The sequence below is a fragment of the Neolamprologus brichardi genome, chromosome 1 (genome assembly GCF_056152115.1).
Source record: "Neolamprologus brichardi isolate AB-2024 chromosome 1, ASM5615211v1, whole genome shotgun sequence".
In the NCBI taxonomy this organism is placed as follows: domain Eukaryota; kingdom Metazoa; phylum Chordata; class Actinopteri; order Cichliformes; family Cichlidae; genus Neolamprologus; species Neolamprologus brichardi.
This window is the reverse complement of record NC_142104.1, coordinates 18,771,897-18,796,021: the sequence shown is the minus strand read 5'-3', so window position 1 is coordinate 18,796,021 and position 24,125 is coordinate 18,771,897. Positions and strand designations below refer to the sequence as shown.

The following is a 24,125-nucleotide window of genomic DNA, read 5'->3' as shown; positions in this document are numbered from 1 at the left end:
GCAGCAACTACATGCAATCAACCCCATGTGCCTTTTAAATGAGTAATGCCTTCGACAGTGCAGGACAACACCCAAACTAGTGGGCGTGGCACAATACAGGTGAGGGAAGAAGGTAATCTCAAACAGGAAGCCGCGACAGGTGAATAATCTTCTGGCCATAACAGAAAACAAGACCGTACAAAGAACAGTATCTGAAGGTATGAAACACAGGCATTATATATTTGTATCATTCACAAACGTGCAACTAATTAAGCTAACATGAATTTGCAACAGGGACGAACTTTACAACAGGGAGGACGTTGCGAATGAGCAACTTGGAAGAACGCTCTGTTTTCTCATGTTGAGATAAGATATCATGAAACGGATAAAAATCATAATTCACAGACGTTTACAGTGCCTCAAGTTATCACCAGCTTTTGATAAGCTGCTTCATTAATGAAGAAACTTCTACCTCATCGAGACATTTTTTTTAAGTTATCCCCCATGCTGCTTTATTGCTTGCAGTGCGTCGTGGAGATAAAAAGCCAACTACCCACTTTGTTTATGACAGGCTGTAAAATAAACAAGATACAGGTCTATAATTTTATTATGTTGGCACAGGAAGATGCCAGAGAGGGGAAGACGCGATCAGAGTGGTGACTGCAAAAGCGGGGATAAGCGCTATACGCACAATCGAGACTACTCTGGGTATGGCGCCGAGGAGGAGAGGGGCACTGCAGGTGACAGGAGGGCCGGAGAAAACAGACAGAGGGATATGACAACTGCCTCTCACAGACATGAAGGAACATCAAGACGGTAAATGTAGTTCTAAACATGGTCTGCATTCACTAAACCTTCTAAAATTACATAAACCTGTAGCAAAATAAATGATTTAAAAACATTTTACTTTCCTTACAGGCCCAGAGAGACTTCAGGGGATCTCTCTGACATGGAGTATTACGAACCACAACCGAAGCCAGCGCTTTACAATTTCAGATACATATTAACCAGCAGAGGCAAGTATATTTGGTTTTAATTTCTTCTGTGAAACATTACATGCAAGCTACAATTTTTTGAGATATCCCTAAAATGCATTCAGGGATGTAAATTATATGATAACGAGAGGATAGTGCAAAAAATTTGAAAATATACCACAATAGTAAATTATTTTTAAATGCTGCGTTGGAACAGTTAGTATTTATTTATTTATTCTGTTGTTTAATTTAATGTGAAAAGACGTTTCTTTAAACAATTATTTTAAGGCAAAAGTCAAAATCCCAATTTAAAAATATCTTTTTCTTAAAAAGCCATAAATCTTTGTCTCCAGGTATCTGCCAGCTTGCAGAGGTGTTTGTGAACCTGCTTATCATAATCTGTGCCGGGGTGCCTTACAGCAACAATGGGGGTTACCGTGACCTGGCCAGCCTCGGTGGATTATACGCTTATTACTACGGTGGTGCCGGTGCCTTCACTGGAGCTGATGCAAAGAGAGTGCAGGAGCTAGACCGGCTCTTCCATGAGCTTAAGCGGCCTCCGTACATCTTCACCATGGCGGCTGGTGGAATTTTAATGATCTACGCTTTTGCCATGCTGGGCCTGGGGATTTTCAGAGTCCCTTTCCGGTGTCCTCCTGTGCTGCTGGTTGAGGCTGTGCTGAGTTTCCTGATCGGTCTGGGGTACATCCCAGGAATTGCCATCTATTTTATTAAGCTGAAGGAAACCTATGACAACCCCATCTGTAAGGAGAGAGAGCAGATGTACAAGAGCAAAGGGCACCAAGGGTTTGATTGCAAGTACAATGGTGCAGACATTGCAGAGGGACTGTTTGGGGTCTTGGGGGTGGTTGTTTTCATCTTTAGTGCAGTGTTAGCTATCAGAGCTTTCAGGTCAGTGCAAGAGCTGAAAAAGCAAAGAACAAACCAGGATGATAATTTTTAAGCTGCCTTTCCTTTTTTTATTCACAAGTGAACAAAAGTAGGAGTGAGAAAAATCACTTTGACAGGATTTTGTTTCTTGTCACTCTCATTAGGTGTTACTTGTATATAAGCTGTTTATACATTTTTATGCCTTGACAGTGTTTTATACATACCTAATCTTTTTTATTCCTTATACCTGTTTACCACATCTTTCATATTTTCTATGAAGTTGTAGTTATAATAAACTACCAAAAGTATAATATTACATGGTCATCTGTCATTGTATTTATCTGTGAAAGAGATGGCTGAAACAGGCTAAACTGACTTCCTGAAAACAAATGTCTTTGACATTTTAAAAGGAAATGGAGTTGAGTGTCACATGGTTTCTTTTTATAGTTTTAAAGCTTTTCTGATGGCTTTGGAGGGTTTTTTCCCTGTTCTTTTAACTTAATGTGTTGATTTAAAACACACACACACACACACACACACACGCACACAAGTCTGAGAAAGACACACACTCTGTTCTTCTTATAGCACTCACAAGAGATATACTTATTTTTAATTAAAATTTATTCTCAGAATTTGTCAACCACTTTACCTGAGTTTAGGATAACTCATAACTCTGAGCTTCACCAACAGATGGCATCTACTGTGATTAGGAATTTACAAAGATAAAACATTACATATAATTCCACAGCAGCGGTCACTGTTTCTTCTCATTTATTTTCTTGATCTGAGTATTGAACAGGACAACACATCAGCGATAACCGCATAACCTGCCCTTTTGGGCATGGATTAAGGGGTGAGATTACATATAAAAAATGCAAGGATGCTAATAATTCTAAGAATATAAGAAATTTTAAAGTGATTTTGTTTTTTATTGGGTTGAAATAAACACCCTGAACTGGATACGTGGAAGACGATGGATGGATGGGTTGATATAACCATTAATAATGATAAGTAAAGTTGACACTGGACAAAAACAAAAAAATTCACAGTAAAAAGTTTTATTGCTACTTGGCTTAAAGTTAAAAACAAAACAAAAACCAGCCTGTCTGCTGAAAACTAATGATAGCAGCATTTAAAATAAAATAACCACCTTCCCATCTCAGTGTTCAAGAATATACAATTCTTTCTGACAAACCACAAAAGTGCCCATTGTTAGTTCTTTTCCTAAATAATTAATCTTCTTAATGATTCTTAAAAAAAACCTAAATTTGTAGCAGTAATCTGCATGCTCGAATAAAAACCTAAAAATATCGGATATGCTCCCTTTTGTACAAATAAATCACATTTTGTATGTATTCTATGTTTTTTTTCCCTGTAGCCTTATATTTAGAGCATGCTTTCAACAATAAATACAGTTATAGTACCATCAATAGTACCATAATGGGTGACAGATTTCTGTATAAGCCCAATGACTTTAAATTCTGTAGCAAAAAAGGGAAATATTAATTTGCATGAAAAAAAAGTACAAAAATAAACATCGCTTTCTTGGCATTCAGGAAAACAAATATTCAAGCATTTCTTGAAAACAATATGCATAAAGGAATAGTGAGATTAAACAATGGCTACTTTGGTCACATTTTAAACAAATGGAGCATCTCTGATCGGTTTCATTCACCATATTCACACAGAATTACAGTCGATCCATTGTTTCACACAGACATGCATACACTTACAGTATGTGTGCGCTAAAGCTTTTATCTACACACAAACACAGACATTTTGCAACACAGACGCACAGGGAGCTTGTTATGTTGTGCAAAGAGAAATTATACCGAATAGTTAACAAAAGAAGAAGGTTAAAATAAAAACACTGAAACTGCAGCCTAACAAATGCACATACCCTCTACTTTGTGTACAAATGCATTTAACTGCATGAGTAATGAGCTCGTGAGCCCTTCCACTAAAGAATTAAAGGGAATATTTTAAGCCAATGCAATTTACCCCTCCATCTTCCCTCTGTTTGTGCATACAATCTGCTTATGTACATGCACACTGATTACCGATGGATCATTATCCAAATGTACTTCTATTTTGTGAGTATATTATACCGGACAGAGGGTGAATACATGGTATCAACCAAAAGACAGACTGAACGCATGAATGTACAACAACGGTACAAATGTTATAAAGCAAAAGGACCCAGTTAGTTTAAAGAGCACTAAATATAGCAATGCGGTACAGTCCCAGACTGACATGGCAGTTGGGGGCAAACTCATAAAACCACACTGCCAAAGTGCCAAAGAGACAAAAAAAAAAAAGCAACACAATGCAAATTACAAACACAACCTCCACAAACATTATACACACACACCAGCCAATATTCATTATCAGACATATTGAAACATGAGTCGTATAGTTAAAGGTGATGGGAAATTGACGCTCTGATATACAGGTATATATGTACACTTTGCATATTTTACAAGGGATTTTACCACTGTGGGATATGAAACCTTATAGAAAGTTCAGTTTCTCCTCTCCAGACTTCATTAACATTTCAGATATGTATCAGTAACATTCACAATCATAGGCTAGCTTAGCTCTCCACGTGGCATTTACACCTGCAGTGACCGTCAGTGTTCCACTGCTAGTGATCCAGATGTGTGGCACTATGTGTGGGCTCCAATTGTGGAGGTCTAGGCACAGACAGAACCACGGAGTCCAATGTGTTTGGCATGTCAGACCCAGCAAGGACTGATCAATAAAGTGACAGGAATAAAATGATTATCTTTATCACAAAACTGCATTTGCTATTTGTAATTTTAGATATTTTAAAAAAAAGCATTTGGGAATTAAAATTAGTTCTTGAATTCTGAAAAAGCAGAATATGGACAGTATCGATGCATCTAAATATGATCTCAGACTCCTACATGTGGATAATAACTGTATGTCCTGATTTTCATTAACTTATATTTACACAGAGTAAAAGCAATGCAGGAAGATAGTGTTAGTTTATGTAGTTTTGTGGTGTTCATTTAAAATATTTAAATATAAGTTAAGATACTAACAAAACTGTAAGTGGTGACAAACAAAAATACTTTGAATGAAAAAAATATCTTTGTGATGTTAATAAGACTTAAAAATATTGTAAATTAAGTATATTGTCAGTGTCATCATAGACAAAAGATGATGCACTTGGCTGAGGGAAGCCACAATAACCTCAGAACACTATGCTAAAAAAAATTATATAATAAAATTAAATATACATAACTCTGGATATTACTATTATATTCTATGTACAAGGTGCTTTTGACAGTGTATATTCTTTTCAGGAGATAAAACAAGGAGGAATTCATACCCACACAGCATTTAAGGCATCATCACTGACTTCTCACTCATTCACATAGAGCCAAAGACCTCATTCACAGACAGAACATCAACGGAAAGAAACAAAAGGCTCCTCGCTTCAAAATACTGAGTAGTGTTACATTAAGGCTAAAAGAGAACACTGAAAGGTCTGAATGTACAACGGCTGTGTAGTTCCTTCCAACATGTAGTGGCAACCAGAAAAAATAAAAATCTATTGTAATCACTGACAAGAGCAATTACCCAACTTTGGCCTTCTCTTAGCCACAGCAGCTCTGCAGAGTTGCTTCCTCTTTTGGCACAATGCGGGGAGGTTTAGGACTGGACAATGTGAGGTTTCCAAGGCTGCATAACATATAACTGACAGTTTAAACAATAATGTATTTTTTCTGTCATATATATGACAATACAGTTGACTATATGTTTAAAAAAAGACATGGATGATGTGCACTGCTGAAGCATTGAGTTAGACCCCCTTTTGCATTCAGAACTGCCTTAATTCTTCATAGCATAGACTCAGCAAGGTGCTTGAAACATTCCTCAGAGATCTTGCTCCACGTTAGCATGATAGCATCATACAGTAGCTGCAGATTTGTCAAGCGCACATGATGTGAACCTCCTGTTCACCACATCCCAAAGCTGCTCCATTAGATTGAGATCTGGTGACTGTGGAGGCCATTTGAGTAAAGTAACTCATTGACATGTTCAAGAAACCAGTTTGAATGAATTGACGTTATCTTTCTGAAAGCAGCCATCAGAAGATTTGTACAATGTGCTCATAAAGGGTTGGACATGGTCAGCAACAAGACTCAGGTAGACTGTGGTGTTTAAACAAATCTCCATGGGTATTAACTATGAAGAAATAATACCTCCCACACCCTTACACCACCAGCAGTAGACTTAACTGTTTATGCGAGGTAGGATGAACCCATCCTTTCATGCTATTTACATCCAATTCTGACACTCCCACTTGAATGTACCACAGAAATCAAGACTCATCAAACAAGGCAACGTTTTCCCATCTTTTGTTGTGCATGTTTGGGGAGCTAACACAACTTGTTCTTAGCTCACAGTAATGTCACCCAAGGTGGATCTTCTTAAAGGTTCAATGTGTCATGCAGTCAGAGGCGCTCTTCTGCACATGTTGGTTGTAATCTGTGGTTATTTGGGGTACTGCTGTTTACCTATAAGCTCAAAGAAGTCTGCCCATTCTCACCTGACCTCTGACATCAACAAGGAATTTTTCCACAGAGAACTGCCACTCACTGGATATTTTCTCTTTTTCAGACCATTCTCTGTAAACTTTAAAGGTGGCTGTCTGGGAAAATCTCAAATCAGCAGTTTCTGGAATATACGTACCATCCCGTCTGGCACCAACAGCAACACTGCATTTAAAGTCACTGAAATGACCCTGAAATGTCACTGAATTCTTCCCCGATTCGGATGCTCGCTTTAAACTTAAGCAGGTCGTCTTGATAAGGTCTACACATCTAAATGCTTTGAGTTGCTGCCATGTGATTGGCTAGTTAGATATTTTTGTTAATGAACAGCAGAATAGGTGTACCTAACAAAGTGTCCAGTGGTTGTACTTATTCTTAATGGAAGGCACTGAAATAGTGCGTTCTTATTTGGGCACCTTATACTGCTGCGACACTCATAATATTTGTACATTAACTGTGTGTAGCCACAACTAAAGTAGCCATATGATTACAAAGGCGTGTGGGCATAAATGTGCCCAAGTAAAAAGCTACATCAAGCTCTTCCTTTTGTGATATGTTATCAATACACAGGCAGCAAATCTCAATGTTTTTATGTTTTTAGTAAAACATACAGGTGCTGTAACTTGTTCCTTCACCAATTTGATTTGGGAAAGTCAATTTATTCTACCCAGAAAGCTAATTAAATGATATGGCAATGCTTTTAATGTAGTTTTTCAGATAACACAGTGATAAGGCAGTCCTTCCTGCATTTTGTTTTTGTCAGTTGCACACATATCTATGATGTATAATAAATGACTGAAAAAAATGCAAGAGAATAGGGTTTCAGTTCTCTTAAGGGTCTAAACACCACACGCCAAACCTCACCTGGATGTATGAGTAGTGCATTATAGAGGTAAGATTTAAAACATTTTGCAAAGTAAAAACGTCAATAATGAAATCTGCCTCAAGGGACAGGATGGACTGACGTTGTCAAATTTTAAAAAGCAGAAGCAGAAGCAGCCTCCAAAATTCAAATATACTAAAATGTAAGTACCAGAGGGGATATTTTCACACATGCAGTACAAATCCTGATTTTATATCTCTTGGCCTTACAATATGTAATACTTCAGTTTTGTGTCTTAGCTCATTTGTCCAGTCCACTATTCAGTGACCATAAAACTGACTAAATTCAAATGAATCTTTTATCTTCCTATGAATGTTTTAAGGAGCTCATTTTACAATGCACTGTCACAGAATATACTGCAGTTGTTAACCTCTACTAATTGCCTCTTGCTTTACAACTAAATGACTTTGATATTGCATTGCTCTACATAGAAAAAATATTCAGTCTTAATGTCAGCAGTGTAAGCACATCACATCGGCCACCCGCTAGATGTGAGTTTGTACTTTACTATGTAGGAGTGATAGACAATTCTTTATATATGGTGTGGAAATGCTAACAATAAAAAACAGATACAATGAAAATGCAGTTGTGTTGTTTTCAGATCTGTGTGTATTATAAGCATTTAGACTCTCTGATTTCCTTCGTAAGCCACAGGTGGAGGAGGAGGAGGAGAGCCGAAGCTGTGCCAGTCCCGGTCTCTTAGAGACACTATTCATCCTGCAAATTCAACTATCAAACTCACGTCTCTGAAACACAGCCAGGATGTAGGGAGCTCTAGGCTGCGTCTTCTGTAGTAGGCACTTTTTCATGTTTCCGTCATAGTACTTCCCTCCAGGATCTGAGAGACAACAGAGCTCCTGGAGAAAAGATCTGACATGATCTCTTGCACACCCTCCACATTGCTTTGCTTTCCAAGTAAAGGGAAATGCTGCTGACGAGTTTAAACAATCGAGGTATCCAATTTCAGGTCAGGCTTGTTCTTTGTCTAATACAGCCAGCTTTCTGTTTCACAATGTTCTGTTACAAACTGAAATTGTTTTATTTTTATTTGCCTTTGTTCTCTCAGATACTCAGACCGTACACTTTTTTTGACCTCACGTTAAAAGGCATCATTTAGTGACCATTAAGATGCCACAGGTTTGTCTTGTTCTCACAAAATATCTGAATGGCAACTTTAACTGGACTTTCCCTCGTGTATGAGAAAACTCTTCTGTCCCAGAATGGCACAATCACAGAAATCCTCCCCCTTAGAGGGCGGTATCATAAACCTCCTGTTGTAGGATAGAAGTCGGGCCTGGACCTGGAACCAGGCTGGATGGAAATGCTGGGGGGTGTGGATGATCCCACACCGGATCTTTTAAGGAGGAGGGTGTGGTTGGTGCAGAGGGGCCTGAGACTAGAGGGCTCTGGCCTCGTAGCTGCTCCCTGACTTCCTGCTCCAGACTAGGAGGCACAATCAGCTGGTCCTCTGGGTCCTGCTGTGCTGGAGCTGTGAAATAGCCAGACTTTTTCTTGGGAGCCTCTAGGGCAACCTCAATTAGGTTGTGACTGTCTTCAGGGGCTACCACAGAACCATTGGACAACTTCTTCCCAAACAGGCTGGATGTGGAGGGAGATTTCTTAAGGTCAGCAATCTCTCTCCCACATACAGCAAGCAGGCAGCCGTTTGTAGCAGAAACCACCACGCTGTTCTGTCTGCGCATTTTACCACCGGGATGGTCAAAGCCTCGTTTTTCAAAGTCCAAGTCTTTGGAGCTCTCATGGGGCCCCGACCGCAGCTGAAAAGCACAACAGTGAATGTCTACTTCCACTTCTAATTTGCTGCCATTGGAGATGACACCCTCGAGTGGCGCTTCATCATCACTGTCCAAGCCATTGTCCGACTGGTTACTTGAGAATGTGGTGCTGGACGGCTGCTGCTGGAATAGACCTGGGTGGGGTCCGCTCCCACCTGAGCCTGGCACCATGATGCCGCACAGTGTGGTAGCGGGGTGTAGGCTGCAGCGTCTCTCTGGGCGGGTCACAGTGCCAGAGGACGGGTGTTCATCTGAAGCGGTGGACCCCGCTTCGCTGCCGATCTCTGAAGCTGATGTCTCACTGCTGAACTCAGTGACAATGCCACTGCTGGAGGAGAGGTTGGTGGCTGGGTCGCTAGGGCCCGGGATCACAGACGCAGGAACGGGAGCAGGAGCAGGGCCCCGTGGCTCGGTGGTGGTGACCGGCGGCTCGCATGTGCAGCTGTCCTCACCAATGTGCAGGGACACCACGACAGCGCCGATGTTGTCCTTGCAACCGTAACTTTGGGCAAGTGAACACAACTTCTTAGCAGCAGCACGGGGATCCCGGACAGCCTGCACGGTGCAAACAGCCTCCTGGTAGGAAACTCGCTCAAACAGGGCTCGATTCCCCAGGATCAAGAACTCATCCTGGGAACAAAGCGGCTCAGTGTGCACCCAGGGCTTTGGAAGCACCCAGGGAGACAGATAAGAGCAGCCCAACAGGCGAGAGCAGCATGTCACTCCACTCACTTTGTTATCCTACAAAACAGAAGCGCCATTAGAACCGCAGCAGAGCGTATAGCCTCATAATGTTTACACAGTGGAATATGACAGAGCATATTAACACTAGATTAGAGGCTATGTGCAATTGCTCCCATTTAACAGCTGAAAACCAACATAGGCATTACCTCTGTAATAATGGCTTTACTGACTTTAACCCGCTCCATTTCCTCAGTGCAGTTCTCCAAACTGTAAACCTTAGAGAGAGGTACAGGTTGTCCATTTCGGCACAGCACGGCTTGGCAGGTACCCACATTGGCCACAGTAAGGCTAAAGGATGCTCCTGGATCTGAAGTCTCACGGTGGATGTAACACAGCAGGCCAGATGCACCCAGCTTCTGACCGGCCATACCAAGTTTCCTGCGCCCCCACCAATCGCCAAACAACAAAAACAAACTCTTTCAGTCAGTGAATGCAAGTAAAAACCAGGTATTGATAATGAAAAACAGTTACACAGAACAACATGTTACCTGTGTGAGGTGAGGAAAGTGTTGCACATATACACACTGTCAACACTAGAGTGCTGCAGCTCCTCGCACAGCACGTCTCCCATAGTGCACTGCAACAGGCGAGGCACTTCCTCGTTGCGGTCTCCGTCAAAGATACCATAGCATGCTTCCACGCTGTCTCTGAAGTGGTCTACAGCCATTCCAGACACACACAACCTGTCCCCAACAAAAGATGCACAATAATAGATTTAGCAGATCCATCCACAAAACTTCATACCAACCCTGTTTTCAAAAACGTCGCCACGCTGTGTAAAATGTACAGCGCTCAGCATATTTATCAGAACACCACAGATAAATCTATGGCAATGAATGAACAGTGTTTGTAATTACCAACATTATTTATTGTTTCTGTAAAAGTTAATCCGTCACTATGTGTTTCTTAAATGTGACAGGTGGTCTAAGAAATTATCAAGTACTGAGAATAAAAACAAAGTGTAAAATATTTAAACTGTGCATTTAAATGAGAAGACATTATGTTCAATGTAGAGACTGAGAAATTAACCAGCGGCCTTCAGTTTCCACTGCATTAGAAAATTGCACTGCGTGGGCTTATGGCAGTGCAGTGAAAACAAGGAATCAATGAAAACTGCATCCACACAAAAACAATGTGAAACTCAACAGTGGAAAGAAACAGATGTGCATACATTAAGATCAAGAAACTGTGCTGTTGCTTGGCTGGGCCCAAACTCTTAAGATGGGCTGAGGCAACAGTGTTATAGTTTCACTGTATGAAAGGTAAATAAATTATAAGCCACCACTATATGAATTATTGTTAAAAATAAATAATTCCAGCAACAGGTAATGAGAAAATTGATATTAAAAAAAGACAACCCTATAACATAGTTATAGAAGAAAAACACAAAACAGAGAAGATCTGTACACACTTGTTCCTTTGCCCGCTCATTTCAGAGTAGCCATGCTTCCAAGGAGTGGAGGCGCTCAGAGAGTCTCCTGCTGTTATGGTAGATTTCTGGTCTAATTTCAGGGTGGTGATGTGGCTAAAAATAAAAGAGAAAAAAGAAATACACTAGAGTGCACTGTACACCTTTATTGTGTGCCCCTATGTGACAGCTACAGAAACTAATTGCTGCTTACAAGAAGTTCAGTATTGGGTGTTGCGCCTCACCTGAAGAGATTGAGGGTTTTGTGTTCCAGCATCAGGCTGCTGTTGCCTGTCAGGTCCAGCTCTTGTAAAGTGGCAGGCAGGGAATCGGGCAGCTGGATCTCAGTGAGCTCATTGCAGCTTAGATCGACAAGCTAAAGAGATGCAAAACCAGGTGAGCCGAAACACGCTTAAAGTTGATCATGTGACACAAAGAAAACTGCAACGGGCCTGACCTTGATCTCGGGGAGGTTGAGGATCTCTGGAAAGACGCTGATGTGGTTCGAGTGTGCTATGAGGGTGTGCAGTCTCTTACAGCTGGACACAGTGGAGGGTATTGTTTTTAGATTGTTGCCGCTTAAATTTAGCTCCTCCAGCAGTTCCAGCTTACTTAGCTTACTAAAGACACACAAACATGAAACAATAACAGCTGGGCTGAAAAGGGAAAAACTTACATTGAATTTATAATGCAAGTAATGCTTCAGTAATTATTCTTAATAATAACTTCTTTAACTGCACAGTAACCCTAAAGAAGCACCACACATTTTGTTGATCCTCATAAAGTATTTTGTGGGTGCTTAAAAGGGTTCAATTTGCACCTTGGTTTAAACTAATAGTTAAGACACACAGAAGGCAGGAGAACTCACCTGGCAGGGAATGAGAGTAACTGGTTGTAGGCAATGTGGAGGATCCGCAGGTTCTGGTGTCCGATCAGCAGAGCGCCACAGTTCTCGCTCAGGTTGTTCCCCGTCAGGTAGAGCTCCTGGAGTGTGCTGAGGCTCTCCTCTGATTGGCTGCTCGGCGGAATGCTTTCCAAGGCATTGGCTGACATGTTTAAGTATTTCAGGCTGTAAGAGAAGACAAACAGAAAAACAATTAACACAACAGCTCAAGTAATCAGCAGTGCATCTGAGGAACGCACCCACCCATTCAAATCCCGTTTACCGCAGCTGATGTTCAAGCTAAAAGGTTTTGAAGACTGTTGATGACTGATAAACGGTATCAGTAACACCGCATGATTCTCATATTGAATATACTTGACAGAGTATATTTCGGTGAAAGTGAAGCGAGCTCAGTCTGCTGGTGTTTGGGAGGCCGGGTGCAAATTGAATTTAATTACGGCACATTTTCACCCTGTTTGCGATGAAACATGTTTAACTGCAAATGAAATAATATTCCAGGTGGCCTCAGCTTCTGCAGCGAAATGAAGACGACTGAGGCGTCTGAAATCTGCATTTAAAGAATTATAGAGATTTTAGGAGCTTCCATATTTTCTAACATAAAAAGCCTTCTTCTAATTTATTCTTGCAAGTGGAGCATTGATTTGCATTTCATTGACCCTGCGCATTAAAGTGGGCCAGTAATATGAGCTCCAGTGGTTGTTATGTAATTGGTGTCAAGTCATTTTCTGTGTTTATTATGTACTGTAAAGTAATAAAACTTGTCCCTCTGACCCAGTGAGTTGTGAACCTCATCACGCTGTTGTTATAAACCAGCCTCAGACATTACTGACGTGCACTGACATCTCTCCAGCTCATACACACCACGATAAAGTTTACAGCTTATTTGGAGGTCTGGCTTTTTTTATGTTTAACATAGTTAAATAAAAAATTAAATGTAGATGTGTTAAGTTAGTTACTGAGAAACCTAATTAAAATATATACAGTGTTTAAAATGCTTTTAATTACAAATGAGTAACATCCATGAGGTTAAGGTTGTCTCCGGTAGGAGAAAATCGTCTTGGATCTGGAGACTACTGCATCAAAACCCTTTACCTTCTTAATGAGCTCATGCTCAGAGTACAACAATTGGGATGGATGAGCTAAAATGTGACTCTTTTTGACCTGGTTGTGTATCTCTGGATATTCTGGGTCACTAAGTAGTTGGAGAAAAAAAACATAAAAGGTACGATGGCTTACAAGGAGTTGTTCTATACATTTGGGCCACCTCTATTACTTTGCTATCGTTTTTGCTTAGCTCTCTGATTTGAATTTGCACTGCCTCTCTTCGATTTTCAGTGCTGCTTTCATTCTGAACTTTTAAAAAAAATAAATACTGGAGGCTGCCAGTGCTACCTGTCAGCCTCCTAGTAGATTATTATGGTATAAATTTGAAAATCCTTGGTAATTTCAGAAAGTTTACCTGAACTTGTGTGACATTTTAAGCAGACACACCTATGGCATGAATTTCAAAATTCTAAGTCGCCTCGTTCTCGAGTTATCGCATGGACAAACTTGGGTGTCCGCACCGCCCGGGAGGGTGATGACAATACCCCATTGGTCATTTATGGCTAAGGGATAAAAACATAACTTTATACGCTAAAGTTTGTTTACCAGCAATCAAAATTCTATCATTCTACCAAACCTGAAGAAATACCTACAGCCTACAGAGTAATTTCTTTATTGCCCAGTTCATAACATTTAATAAAGCAATAAAGAAAGATTAGGTCATCTTTTCCTTTATTTCCCAAGGGACAGCCACAGCAGTTGGATCGTCAGTTTGATCTGTTACAGATTTTACACTGGATGTCCTTCAAAACACACCCCTCCCATTAATCCAGGCTTGGGACAGTACCAGGAGTCCAGTAGTTTGTGATCCCCTGTGGCTCTGGTCCCATAACAGGGATCTTTTTTGTGTAAGACAAATATGTTAACCACTACACCATGGTATCAAACATTAAGTAAGTAATAAGTAAATAGCTAAGTAATAAAAAAAGTAATTTTAAGTTACATTATAGTACATTTTTGAATAAACGGTTACATTATATTGCATTTTTCAGATGGGTAGCTAGTATTCTGTAGCCTATTTTATTTGGAATAAAAATAACCCTCCTAACATCGCTCTCAGGAAACACATAATGCACAAAGTAGTCACTCCCATTACATCTCGGCAATAGAGACAGTAAAGTGCATTAGACCATTTGAACTGCTAATGGGTGTTAAAAGATTTCCCACACAGGAAACAGGAGAGAAAATGAATCTCCAGTTATGGCGTGGAATGCTCCACTGATCTTGACCACAATCTCTTCCTATAATCTCCACTTCATTCCCAAAACAATGAGCTGTAGTACAATGACTGTCCACTGCAACACAACAAGGAAGTCACTGCCAATAAAAGTTTCAAAGCAGACGAGCCAACTGATAAAGGACACAAATGATAACATGAAAAAGTCAAAAAGGCCTATGAAAAAAGAAGGAGAGTGCAGCAATTCAGACTTACTTTAAGGCCTTCAGAAACAGACTCTCTGGAAGCTCAGCTAGCATGTTGTGTTGGAGGTCCAGGGCTTCCAGAGGGACATGGTCAAGGAGTTCAGGCACTCTTTGCAAGCGATTGTACCCCGTCAGCAGCTTCCTCAAACTCAAGCTGTTAAGCAGTCTGCTGGAGGCCAGAAGACACATCACAGAGCAAGATCAGGACAAGAAAAAGCACTTATGAAACTTTGCGGGTGGTGGGTAGCCCTCACCAATCTATCAGTGACCTACTGACCTACAGTTTACCCGCCCATACAAACTAGCACAATAGCTTTTCCCCCAGATACCAGTGCGCACAGAAGACAGGGGAGCAGCATCCAGTTTTCAAAAGTCTTTTCTTATTCATTCACTGTTGTCTGATACAAATACTAGAGCCTGGCAGTGAATGAGGGTACTCTGAGCCAGGCACTATAAGATGGCCACGTTCTAATGTAGCAGCCAAAACACACAGACACAAGAAAACCTCACATCACATTTTCACTACTGTAAAAAATGGTCTTTATCTGCACCAACTGGCATTCATGCGAGTAGTTAGAAAGAATGTGTGACATCGTATCTCATTATTAAGGATTTTAGGCAGCTGTTTATTAAACGACAGGCGGAATAAATTCAATTTATGCAAAAATGTTTAAAAAAAGGTTCATAACCTGGAAGGAAGCTCCGACAGGAGGTTACGTGTAATGTCCAGCATTTCAATTTTTCTGCAGTCACACACCCAGTCTGGAAGATACTCCAAGAGGTTCCTGTCTCAACACACACACACACACACACACACACACACACACACACAGAGACACACACACAAACTGAGCAGTTGGTCAGGCCAAACCGATATTCTCCAGGGCCATTTAGCCCTGCAAATGATCTGTACTTTAACAAAAACAATTAGCGCGTGCAGTTGGGGATAGATGTTTGGTAGAAAGAAATTGTGCAGATGTTTCTCACACTGGCAAAAACACAAGACAGCGTATTTAACCACTGGCCTATTTCAAAGTTTGAAAGGTTCGTGACCTTTAAAGAGATTTCTCAGATTTGCGCATCTTCTACTCATTCATCTGTACAGCTATTACTTAATCCCTACAGGCAAAGTGACTCTAACAGCTGAAAGGATGAGAATATACTGCAAAGGGGCTTCAGCTGCCTTTGCCGACATGATAAAAAAAAACAAAGCGATGATTATAATTCCTCCAAGTCCCATAAATTTTCCATAAATATTGTAACTCCAAATCCTTTAACAGTTAAATAAGTACACAGAATATCTGTTTGGAGGTTGTTGGGTGATAATGATCTATTTCAGTATTCATGTTGATTTACAACTACATAAACACTGAGCAGAACTAGATTAATGAGCACAAAGACAAAGATACTATTTTTAGACATCAGCGTCTCTGTAGCCACTTCTTATTCCCAGCCAGAACTCACTGTGATAGGTCCATGTGCGTCAGCTGGTTAGGGACTGGATAGATGTTGACTGTTGTAAGGCCTGTAGGCAGATAAAGGCAGCAATCATCAACCAAACATCTGGACCATTCCTACGTGCGCTTACATGATGCATGTAACAGTGAAGGGAAGGGCAGGAACATACAGACAAATAGCCAGTGATGCATTAATAGCAGCTACTTGACGCTCTATTTGACTCACGGTTGCTGCTGGCATGAAGCATGCGCAGTGTGAAACCGCTGAGTGTGAGTGTCCCCAGCTGGTTGCGTTGGCAGTGCAGAGTCTCCAGGTTGCACACAGAGCCGAGGTCTAGCGATTCTAAGCAGTTGTCCCGCAAGTCCAGCTGGGTCACCTGGCTCACTACCTCTAGATTCTCACTTTTCACCCACCGCAATCCATTCAGCCTATATTTAACAGAGAGAACAGAGCACAGAAAAAAAGGATTTTGTATGCAAGTGGCATGATTTTTAGGGCTGTCCCAAATCAGTTTATCTTTTAAAATATCATATCACAACATTTGATGCCGGTAATACATTTAAAAACACCTTCCTCACATAGTGAAACGAAAAGGAAATACATTCTGATTTCAGGAGTGCGCGGTACATCACTGTACTCAGATACATGCTCTTTAGTATCTCATCCATCTTTCATGAGAGCTGCCAGTATAAATTCACCACAGCTGCACCTTGGTCCTTATAAATATAGCCTGCAAACCACAACTTAACTCACAAGGTTGAGAAATTATCTTGCTGTGGTTGGAGGAATGGTTGCCGGCTTAATCTTCGCAACACAAGAAAAATTAGCATGTTTTCTTATCTCAGTTCACCAGCCATGGAGGTCCCCTTGAGCAAGACACCCCACTTGTACAGTGCAGAGTTCTTTCTCACTGTACTGCCTTGTATAATCATCCCTCTGTTTTCATATAGTTGTGTTTTTCTCTCTGCCCTTTGTCAGTCTCTTGTGCCTTCTATCTTTCCATATTCTTTTTATTCCTCTGGACTTTGTGTTTTCTTGTTTTTGCTTTTGGTCAATAAAGGCTCATTTTGTTTTCTGCCTCATCAGGCTTTGCATCTTGCAGTCAGGTCCTCTCTTTGCCATCCCTCCATATGACATATTGTTTATTTGTGAACTGCTTAGAGGCTGGCATATACAGAGTGGAACAATGTCAGGATAATCAATTCAGGACACTGTCAGAAGTTTTCCTTACTCACATACTACAGTATATCACACAGCAGGAGATAGTTTACTTCAAATGCATCCTGCTGGAAATGAACTGCGCTTCCAGGATAGAGCACGCAGGAGGTAGGACACATGACACCCACTCACTCGCTTAAATTTATTGGACAATTTCCTGTGCTATCCTCACGCAGGCTCAGTCAGCCATGTGATAGGGAGCTGGCAGGTTAAAGGCCACTTAATGTCAGATCCAACTATGTTGATGATTTGCGTTCTCACATTCACAGTACAGGTACAGTGTCATGAAAAGTACCCCCCCCCCCTTCCTTATTGCTTAGGTTTTTTTTATATTTGCCACACCTACATGTTTCAGATCATCAAACAAATTGTAATATCAGATAAAGATAACCCAAGTAAATACAAAGTGCAGTTTTTGAATTAAGATTTCAGATATTAAGGGGGGAAAAAACTATCCAAACCTACCTCACCCTCTGTGAAAAGTAACAAGCACTGAATCATGATTTAAGTGTGATTAACATGATTTTTTCAAAAGATTTTTCTTCAATAGAGTGATTTCTTGATTTCAGACTTCCTGTCTGAGAAGTAGTAGGCTAAAACACCTTAAAAAGCAACATGATGTAAAAATACAGCTTAGATACAAGTCAGTGACATTTATCAGTCTGGAATGTGTTTTAAAGCCATTTTAAGGGTTTGGGATTCCAGTGAACCACAGTAAGAGCAATTATCCACAAATAGATGAACCTTTTCAGGAATGGCCGGCCTACCAAAATTCGCATTTAGACGACCCATCCAGGTGGTCACGAAAGAGCCGGAAACAACATCTACAGAACTGCAGGTGTCACTTGCCTCGGTTAAGGTCAGAGTCCACGCTTAAACAATAAGAAAGGGACTGGGCAAAACTGCCACCTAAAAATGACACAAAGAGTCGGTCTTTGGTCTCACATTTGTCAAAAAACATCTTGATGATCCCCAAGACGTTTGGGAAAATATTCTGTGGACTAACGAGAGAAAAGTGGAACTTTTTGGAAGTTTCGAGTCCCGTTACATTTGGCATAAAACTTCTCACAGCGTAGCCAGATGGGTTACTCTCCCTGCTCCAACACTCTCTGTCTCTCTCCCTCTCTCTCCCTGCCCATCCAGGTTGCTCCTTTGCCTTTTCTCTGAGCGTGATATCAGGCACCAGGGAATTTTTTGCGATAACCCAGGCAGCTTTGATCATGTTCTGCAACAGTTACAGGTACTCTATTCTGTGTGTTTGTCCTCCTCTATCCTATCTACCCTACTCGATGAACCACCATGCCACAACAGCATTTTATAAAAAAGAACATCATGCCAACAGTGAAACATGGTGGTAGTTGCAACTCTAACTCTGAATGACTCAAAAAAAAGAAAGAAAATCAAGGATTGGTGGAGTGGTCTAGTCAAAGTCTGTTTGAGATGATTTAAATGTGACTGAGATGCTTTTACAGGGCCGTAAAAAGGCCGGCTGTGGTCAAAAACCCTTCAGTGTGGCTGAATTAAAACAATTCTGCAAAGAAGAGTGGACCAAAATTCCTGTACAGCAATATGAAAGATTAATTGCCACCTACTGCAAATGCTTGGCTGCAGTTCTTGCTGCCAAGAGTGGCACAACCAGTTATTAGGTTTAGGGGGCAATTAGTGTTTCACATAAGGTCGAGTAGGTTTGTTTGGCTTGTTTCCCCTAATAACGAAAATCTTAATTTAAAAACTACATTTTGCATTTACTCGGGTTACATTTGTGTATTGATGAAATATGACACGTATGCAAAACAACTAAGAAATCAGGGAGGGAGCAAATATTTTCTTCAGGGCACTGCACGTCTAAAAACGTTTAGTGCTGCAGTGCAGTGAAAAGTGCAGTTCTGGACAGCTCCCTGGTGTTAAATTGGACACTGCATTTATTCAGAGGAAATGTGCCATCTATGAACATTTGTTAAATAAATAGGTAAGGCTTAGGTGAATGCAGCCCTGGCTGAAGTTCAGGACATTTAATGGAGAAAGAGACAAAAGAGGAACTTGTAGCTAATTGGCAGCACAGAATTATTCTCCACCTGCCACCTCTCTTCATAGGCACTGAAAGAATGACAGTCATTGGTAGGATCCTTTTAAATATTATATCCTGATCCAGCATTATTCTATTCAATAACATATGGCTGAGCAGAAGACCAAGCAGAGAAGGATAAGACAGAGTGAGATGAGTCAAAGGGAAGCGCATATGCTGAGAGCTGTTTGTTCCTCACTGGCCTCTTACCGGAGGTCAATGTTTTTCAGGTGGCTCATTCTGACCAGAGTGCACAAATCCAGACTCTCCACTCTGTTCCCAGCCATAGCCAGCTTGTCAACTACACTCAATCTCTCCAGCACAGCAGGGACGTGAGAGAAGCTGTTAAAGGAAAGCCCCAGGCTGTTGAGCTGAAACAGGCCACCCATCTCATCAGGCAGGGAGCTGAGGTGGTTTCCATCCAAAGACAGCGTCTGCAGGCTAAGAGAAGAAAGGGACAAAACAGGCCTTTTCTTTCTTTTACTTTAGAGAGCGGACAAAATATCTGCTCACAACAATTTGTATTTGTATCCATTATCTATCGCATGGCGTCCTAGGAAATGCTGCATGATTTAGCTTCATTTTATCAGAGTGCATAACAAAATGTTCTGTCCTTTTCACCTCCCTTATTCCCTCATTATGTGTATAGTGGATTAAAAGTACAAACCACAATGGTGAATGTCAAAAAATAATTATTTCATCCTTTTTGAAAAATGTAATTTAATGCCAAACCTTTGAAGGTTGCCTATCTGTACAGGGATGGCGTGGAGACTGTTACAGGAGAGGTTGAGTTCAGTTAGGGTGAGGATCTCGCACACACACTCGGGGAACACACCCAGACGGTTATGAGATAAGTTCAGGCTCTTCAGCTGAGAAAACCTGACAAAAGAAAAAACTGAATGTGAAGTCTACAGGCTCACTTTGTTTACGATCTACATTATCTGCATTTGCAAAAAAAAAAAAAAAATAGTATATCAGGAATGAACACCACCAAGACCATCAAACTGTGTTTGAATTCATCACTGTCATGTATCACAGACATACTGCTCTCAAAAAAGTTTAAACTGGTCGATATAAAAAAAAACACAGATGGGCTTTATGTCTCGAACAAAACAGCAATCAAATCATGCAAGTTAAAGTACGAGAGGTAAATGTTTATTTGTGGTTCTGCATTTGTCATTGTTGTTGCCTTCAGTGGATGACTGGTTCAGCACACTGTGGTGAAAGAGCAGTAAAAATAGTTTAAATCCATGTTGTCCACCCTCCAGCAGAGGCTGAACAGCACTTCTCAATAGTCTGGTGAACATTGTTGGACGTGTGCTGCACGGTAGGAGTTCTGTAATATTTTGTAATGCTGCTTCAGGCTTCACCATGTTATGCCTGTTTCAGGCAACAAAGAACAGTATTCATAACTAATAGGAGTGATTTAAATACACACACATATATGTATTTCCCTGATATTAACAGTTGATATCTCAGTTTAGAGTGGCCAGGCCTGCTTTGCATACAACACATAAATGTGATTTTCATTTCTCTCTTCATGTGCATTTGTTGATTAAAACGTATAATCACACCCTGTGGTCACAACTAGAAATTCCAAAAAGAACAGCACCAATATGTGCACATCTGCGTCACATCTGTGACACATGTGATACACAAAGTTATATCTTGATTACTAATTTTCACCTCCCATTTTGCACCACAGATGCTGGGAGTGTTGTCATGAGTCACGACACTATTCACATGTAATATTCTTCTCCTTCTTCTTTCGGCTGCCGCCTTTAAGGCTTGCTACAGCAGATCGTTTAGTGCTATCTCACCTTATCCCTAGAGTCCTCTCCTATCACACCAACCTCTGAATGTCCTTCTTCACTACATTCATGAACTTCCTCTGTGCTCTTCTGCTTTTCCTCCTGCCTGGCAGCTCCTTCTTCAGTTTCCTTCGTCCAGTGTATCCACTAGCTATCCTCTGCACATGTCCAAACAATCTCAGGATTGACTCTTTAACTTTATCTTCAAACTTTTCAACCTAAGCTTTCCCTCTGATTAATTCGTTTCCAATCTCTGCCATCTTCAACTCCACCTCCGTCTGTGCAACGGTTTCTAAACTGTATATCACAGCAGGTGTCACTACGGCGTTGTACATCATCCTTTTCACTCTTGCTACTATCCTTCTGTCACTAATCACATCTGACGCTCATCTCCACCCACTCCACCCTGCCTGCAGTTACTTTTTTTCCTCTCTTCTGTACTGTCCATAGCTTTGGATCTTTGACCCCATCTCTCTCACACATGTATTCTGTCTAGTGTCTATTGACTTTCATTCCTCTTCTCTCCAGAGCTCTTCCACCTGCTCTCTGCAGTTATGTCTGCGAACATCATAGTCCACAGAGACTCCTGCCTGACCTCATCTGTCAGCCTGTCCACCACAATTGCTCACCAACTTTATTCTAAAGACAACATTAAGAAGAGCAGTGAAAGAGAAACCAGTCTTCTTAGTAAGCTGCAGAAAAGAATCTTTTTATAACAGCATGCATTCAGTACACTAACACCCATTCAACCAGGCATTCAACAGAAACTAAAGCGGGTTGAGTCACAATTTATAGCAATGTGCTAATGACCTCAGCTTGTTTAAACAGGCTCAGCTCCAAGGAGCAAGGACATATAACTAAATTCATGCCCTATGTAATAAAAGCCACACATACGGAGCCAGAGATATGACATAAATGAGTGGGGATCATTAAATGTGTGATAACAAAGAGATGTACAACATATGCTCACAATAACACTGAAACAGCAGACTAACTGGAAAATAACAAGAGTGAAAAACATAGTAATCAATGAATTATTATTAAAATTTAAAAAAGACTATCTAATAAAGCACATAATTAGTGAACAAACAAAATATTTTGTGATATTATTCAATAACTAATTTCCATCCTAAAAAGTAACAAAGTGACGGCGACTGTCAAGTTTAAAAGGTTTGACTGATAAAAGCTTTCCAAAGCCCCGGCCATCAAAATAACAAGCACTGGGGATTCATTGCAGTGGCCAAGGCATAGTTCAGCGAGACAGATACTTAGCACCATACGGATATGATAGTGTGCTCTCCAGCCACAGGACGATGTAATACCATCTCTTTCTTGCAAAGATGTTTCATTTGATTTCATGTGGTTACCTGGGGAGGTTGAGCAGGCCTCCAGGTCCCTGCAGGCTCATGAAGTTGTGTCGCAAGTTGAGATGGGTAATGTCCTGGCTGTAAAACAGATATTCAGGCACTGCTTCCAGACTGTAACAGGACAAGTCCACTAGGCTTACCGTCTGAGACACCACCTAAACACACATGCAGGCACAAGCAGACTGAGTTAACACCGAGTTACAATTCATGTACCTAAAGCATCACTCTTACATGCAAACTTGGCTATGTCGAATATAAATATGACATGGTGCAACCACAGCTACAACTGTCAGGCAACATTTCTAAAACTGAGAGCTACGAGCTCACATCTGATGATTCATTTTAGAACAACATATTAGCTACGTGTTTGTCGTCTATTTAAAAGTCAACGGTCAAGTAGTGAGTTGTGCTCATCTTTATGATATATGACAAAAACTGAGTTCCACTGACTTCCATATCGGCACTACCGAGCTGCCTCATCAAGAATTAACTCAGATAGATAGTTTCCCACATTCCAGTACAAGAAGTTTCTAGGAAAGCAACAGTTAAAACAGTAACAGAATAACCAGTTAAAGTCCGATCTTATTAACCAAAAGCATGATGATTTGCAGTATGTTAGGTACAGTTTTTGCATTGGATGTCAAAATGCCTTTATATCACGGGGCAAACACAGCCCACAGACCAGTGAAACTCCCCTTCTGTCACTGTACAGATGTTTAACTGCAAATTTAATCCTAGGGTTATCTTAGTATTAAAAAAGTCATGTAATTACAACAGCATGTCGTTTTTCTACACAATAGGAAGACGCTGCTGTAGTAAATAAAGAAAGTAATCTGTCAGCATGACTGTTTGGGCTTTAACTATAAGAAATAATTGTGAATAATTACAGAAAGGTTCTGGGAGCTCGATGCCGAGACTGTCCTGTAGGTTCTATAAAACTTAGCAAAAAATGTCAGTTGATGTTTTTTTCTTTCTAACTTTGGACACACTCAAGTTTTGTAATAGTTAGCCCTGAAATTTGCATTTTGCATTCTCTAGTGCATCCGAGTTTGTTGTTTCTATTTCTTCATTATGTGAGTGCCCCTTTCATGCCCAGTCTGTCCCAGTCTTGTCTCTGTGTTTTGTTATCCTTTCTGTCTCCCTGGTCACATTCCCGTGTCTGTCTGATCTCACTGCGTTTTGTCTGCATTCCCTGTCTTGTCTAATTATAATAATAATAATAATAATAATAATAATACTTGTCTATAGTCCTGTCCTCGTGTTTATCCCTTACTATTAATGTCTGATTACGTGTCTGAGTCTTAGTGTGTGTTTCTTCCTGTTTTATTTTGATAGTCACCAGTCCTGCGTGAGAGACGGTTCAGGTTTGCCTTCCCTGCCTCGTTAGTTATGATTCAGTTCAGCTATGTTCCCATGTGCGTCCACTTCTCTGAATCACCCTCCTCTGTACACATTGTTTGCTTCTCCCTCATTGTAGGTGAAATCTTCTGCCTGTCAGTTCACATTATGTCCTGTTAT

General features: G+C 40.7%; 2 protein-coding genes across 2 annotated transcripts in view; one reads left to right on the top strand and one right to left on the bottom strand.

Moving 5' to 3' along the window:
• Positions 1–108: 108 nt before the first annotated feature.
• On the top strand, positions 109–2,003 carry marveld3 (MARVEL domain containing 3). Its single transcript, XM_035906352.2, has 4 exons — positions 109–197; positions 601–795; positions 898–995; positions 1,307–2,003. The coding sequence occupies exons 2-4, from the start codon at positions 605–607 to the stop codon at positions 1,915–1,917; spliced, it is 900 nt and encodes a 299-aa protein (XP_035762245.2). The 5' UTR covers positions 109–197; positions 601–604; the 3' UTR covers positions 1,918–2,003.
• A 4,183-nt stretch (positions 2,004–6,186) lies between these two features.
• phlpp2 (PH domain and leucine rich repeat protein phosphatase 2) overlaps positions 6,187–24,125 on the bottom strand; it is a 37,732-nt gene continuing 19,793 nt past the window's right edge. The window contains exons 6-19 of the mRNA XM_006780114.2: positions 22,608–22,762; positions 20,162–20,308; positions 19,640–19,870; positions 16,372–16,574; positions 16,153–16,213; positions 15,378–15,473; positions 14,699–14,854; positions 12,127–12,327; positions 11,716–11,878; positions 11,504–11,634; positions 11,262–11,375; positions 10,339–10,533; positions 9,997–10,228; positions 6,187–9,847 (exon numbers count right to left, since the gene is read on the bottom strand). Coding sequence (XP_006780177.2) covers positions 8,558–9,847; positions 9,997–10,228; positions 10,339–10,533; positions 11,262–11,375; positions 11,504–11,634; positions 11,716–11,878; positions 12,127–12,327; positions 14,699–14,854; positions 15,378–15,473; positions 16,153–16,213; positions 16,372–16,574; positions 19,640–19,870; positions 20,162–20,308; positions 22,608–22,762 — 3,375 coding nt within the window. The 3' untranslated portion in view covers positions 6,187–8,557. The remainder of the gene's footprint in view (positions 9,848–9,996; positions 10,229–10,338; positions 10,534–11,261; positions 11,376–11,503; positions 11,635–11,715; positions 11,879–12,126; positions 12,328–14,698; positions 14,855–15,377; positions 15,474–16,152; positions 16,214–16,371; positions 16,575–19,639; positions 19,871–20,161; positions 20,309–22,607; positions 22,763–24,125) is intronic.

Coding starts and splice junctions, on each gene's coding strand:
- marveld3 (XM_035906352.2), top strand. CDS start 605: ATGCCAGAGAGGGGAAGACGCGATCAGAGTGGTGACTGCAAAAGCGGG. Junction 796..897: donor CATGAAGGAACATCAAGACG/GTAAATGTAGTT, acceptor CTTTCCTTACAG/GCCCAGAGAGACTTCAGGGG. Junction 996..1,306: donor ATACATATTAACCAGCAGAG/GCAAGTATATTT, acceptor CTTTGTCTCCAG/GTATCTGCCAGCTTGCAGAG.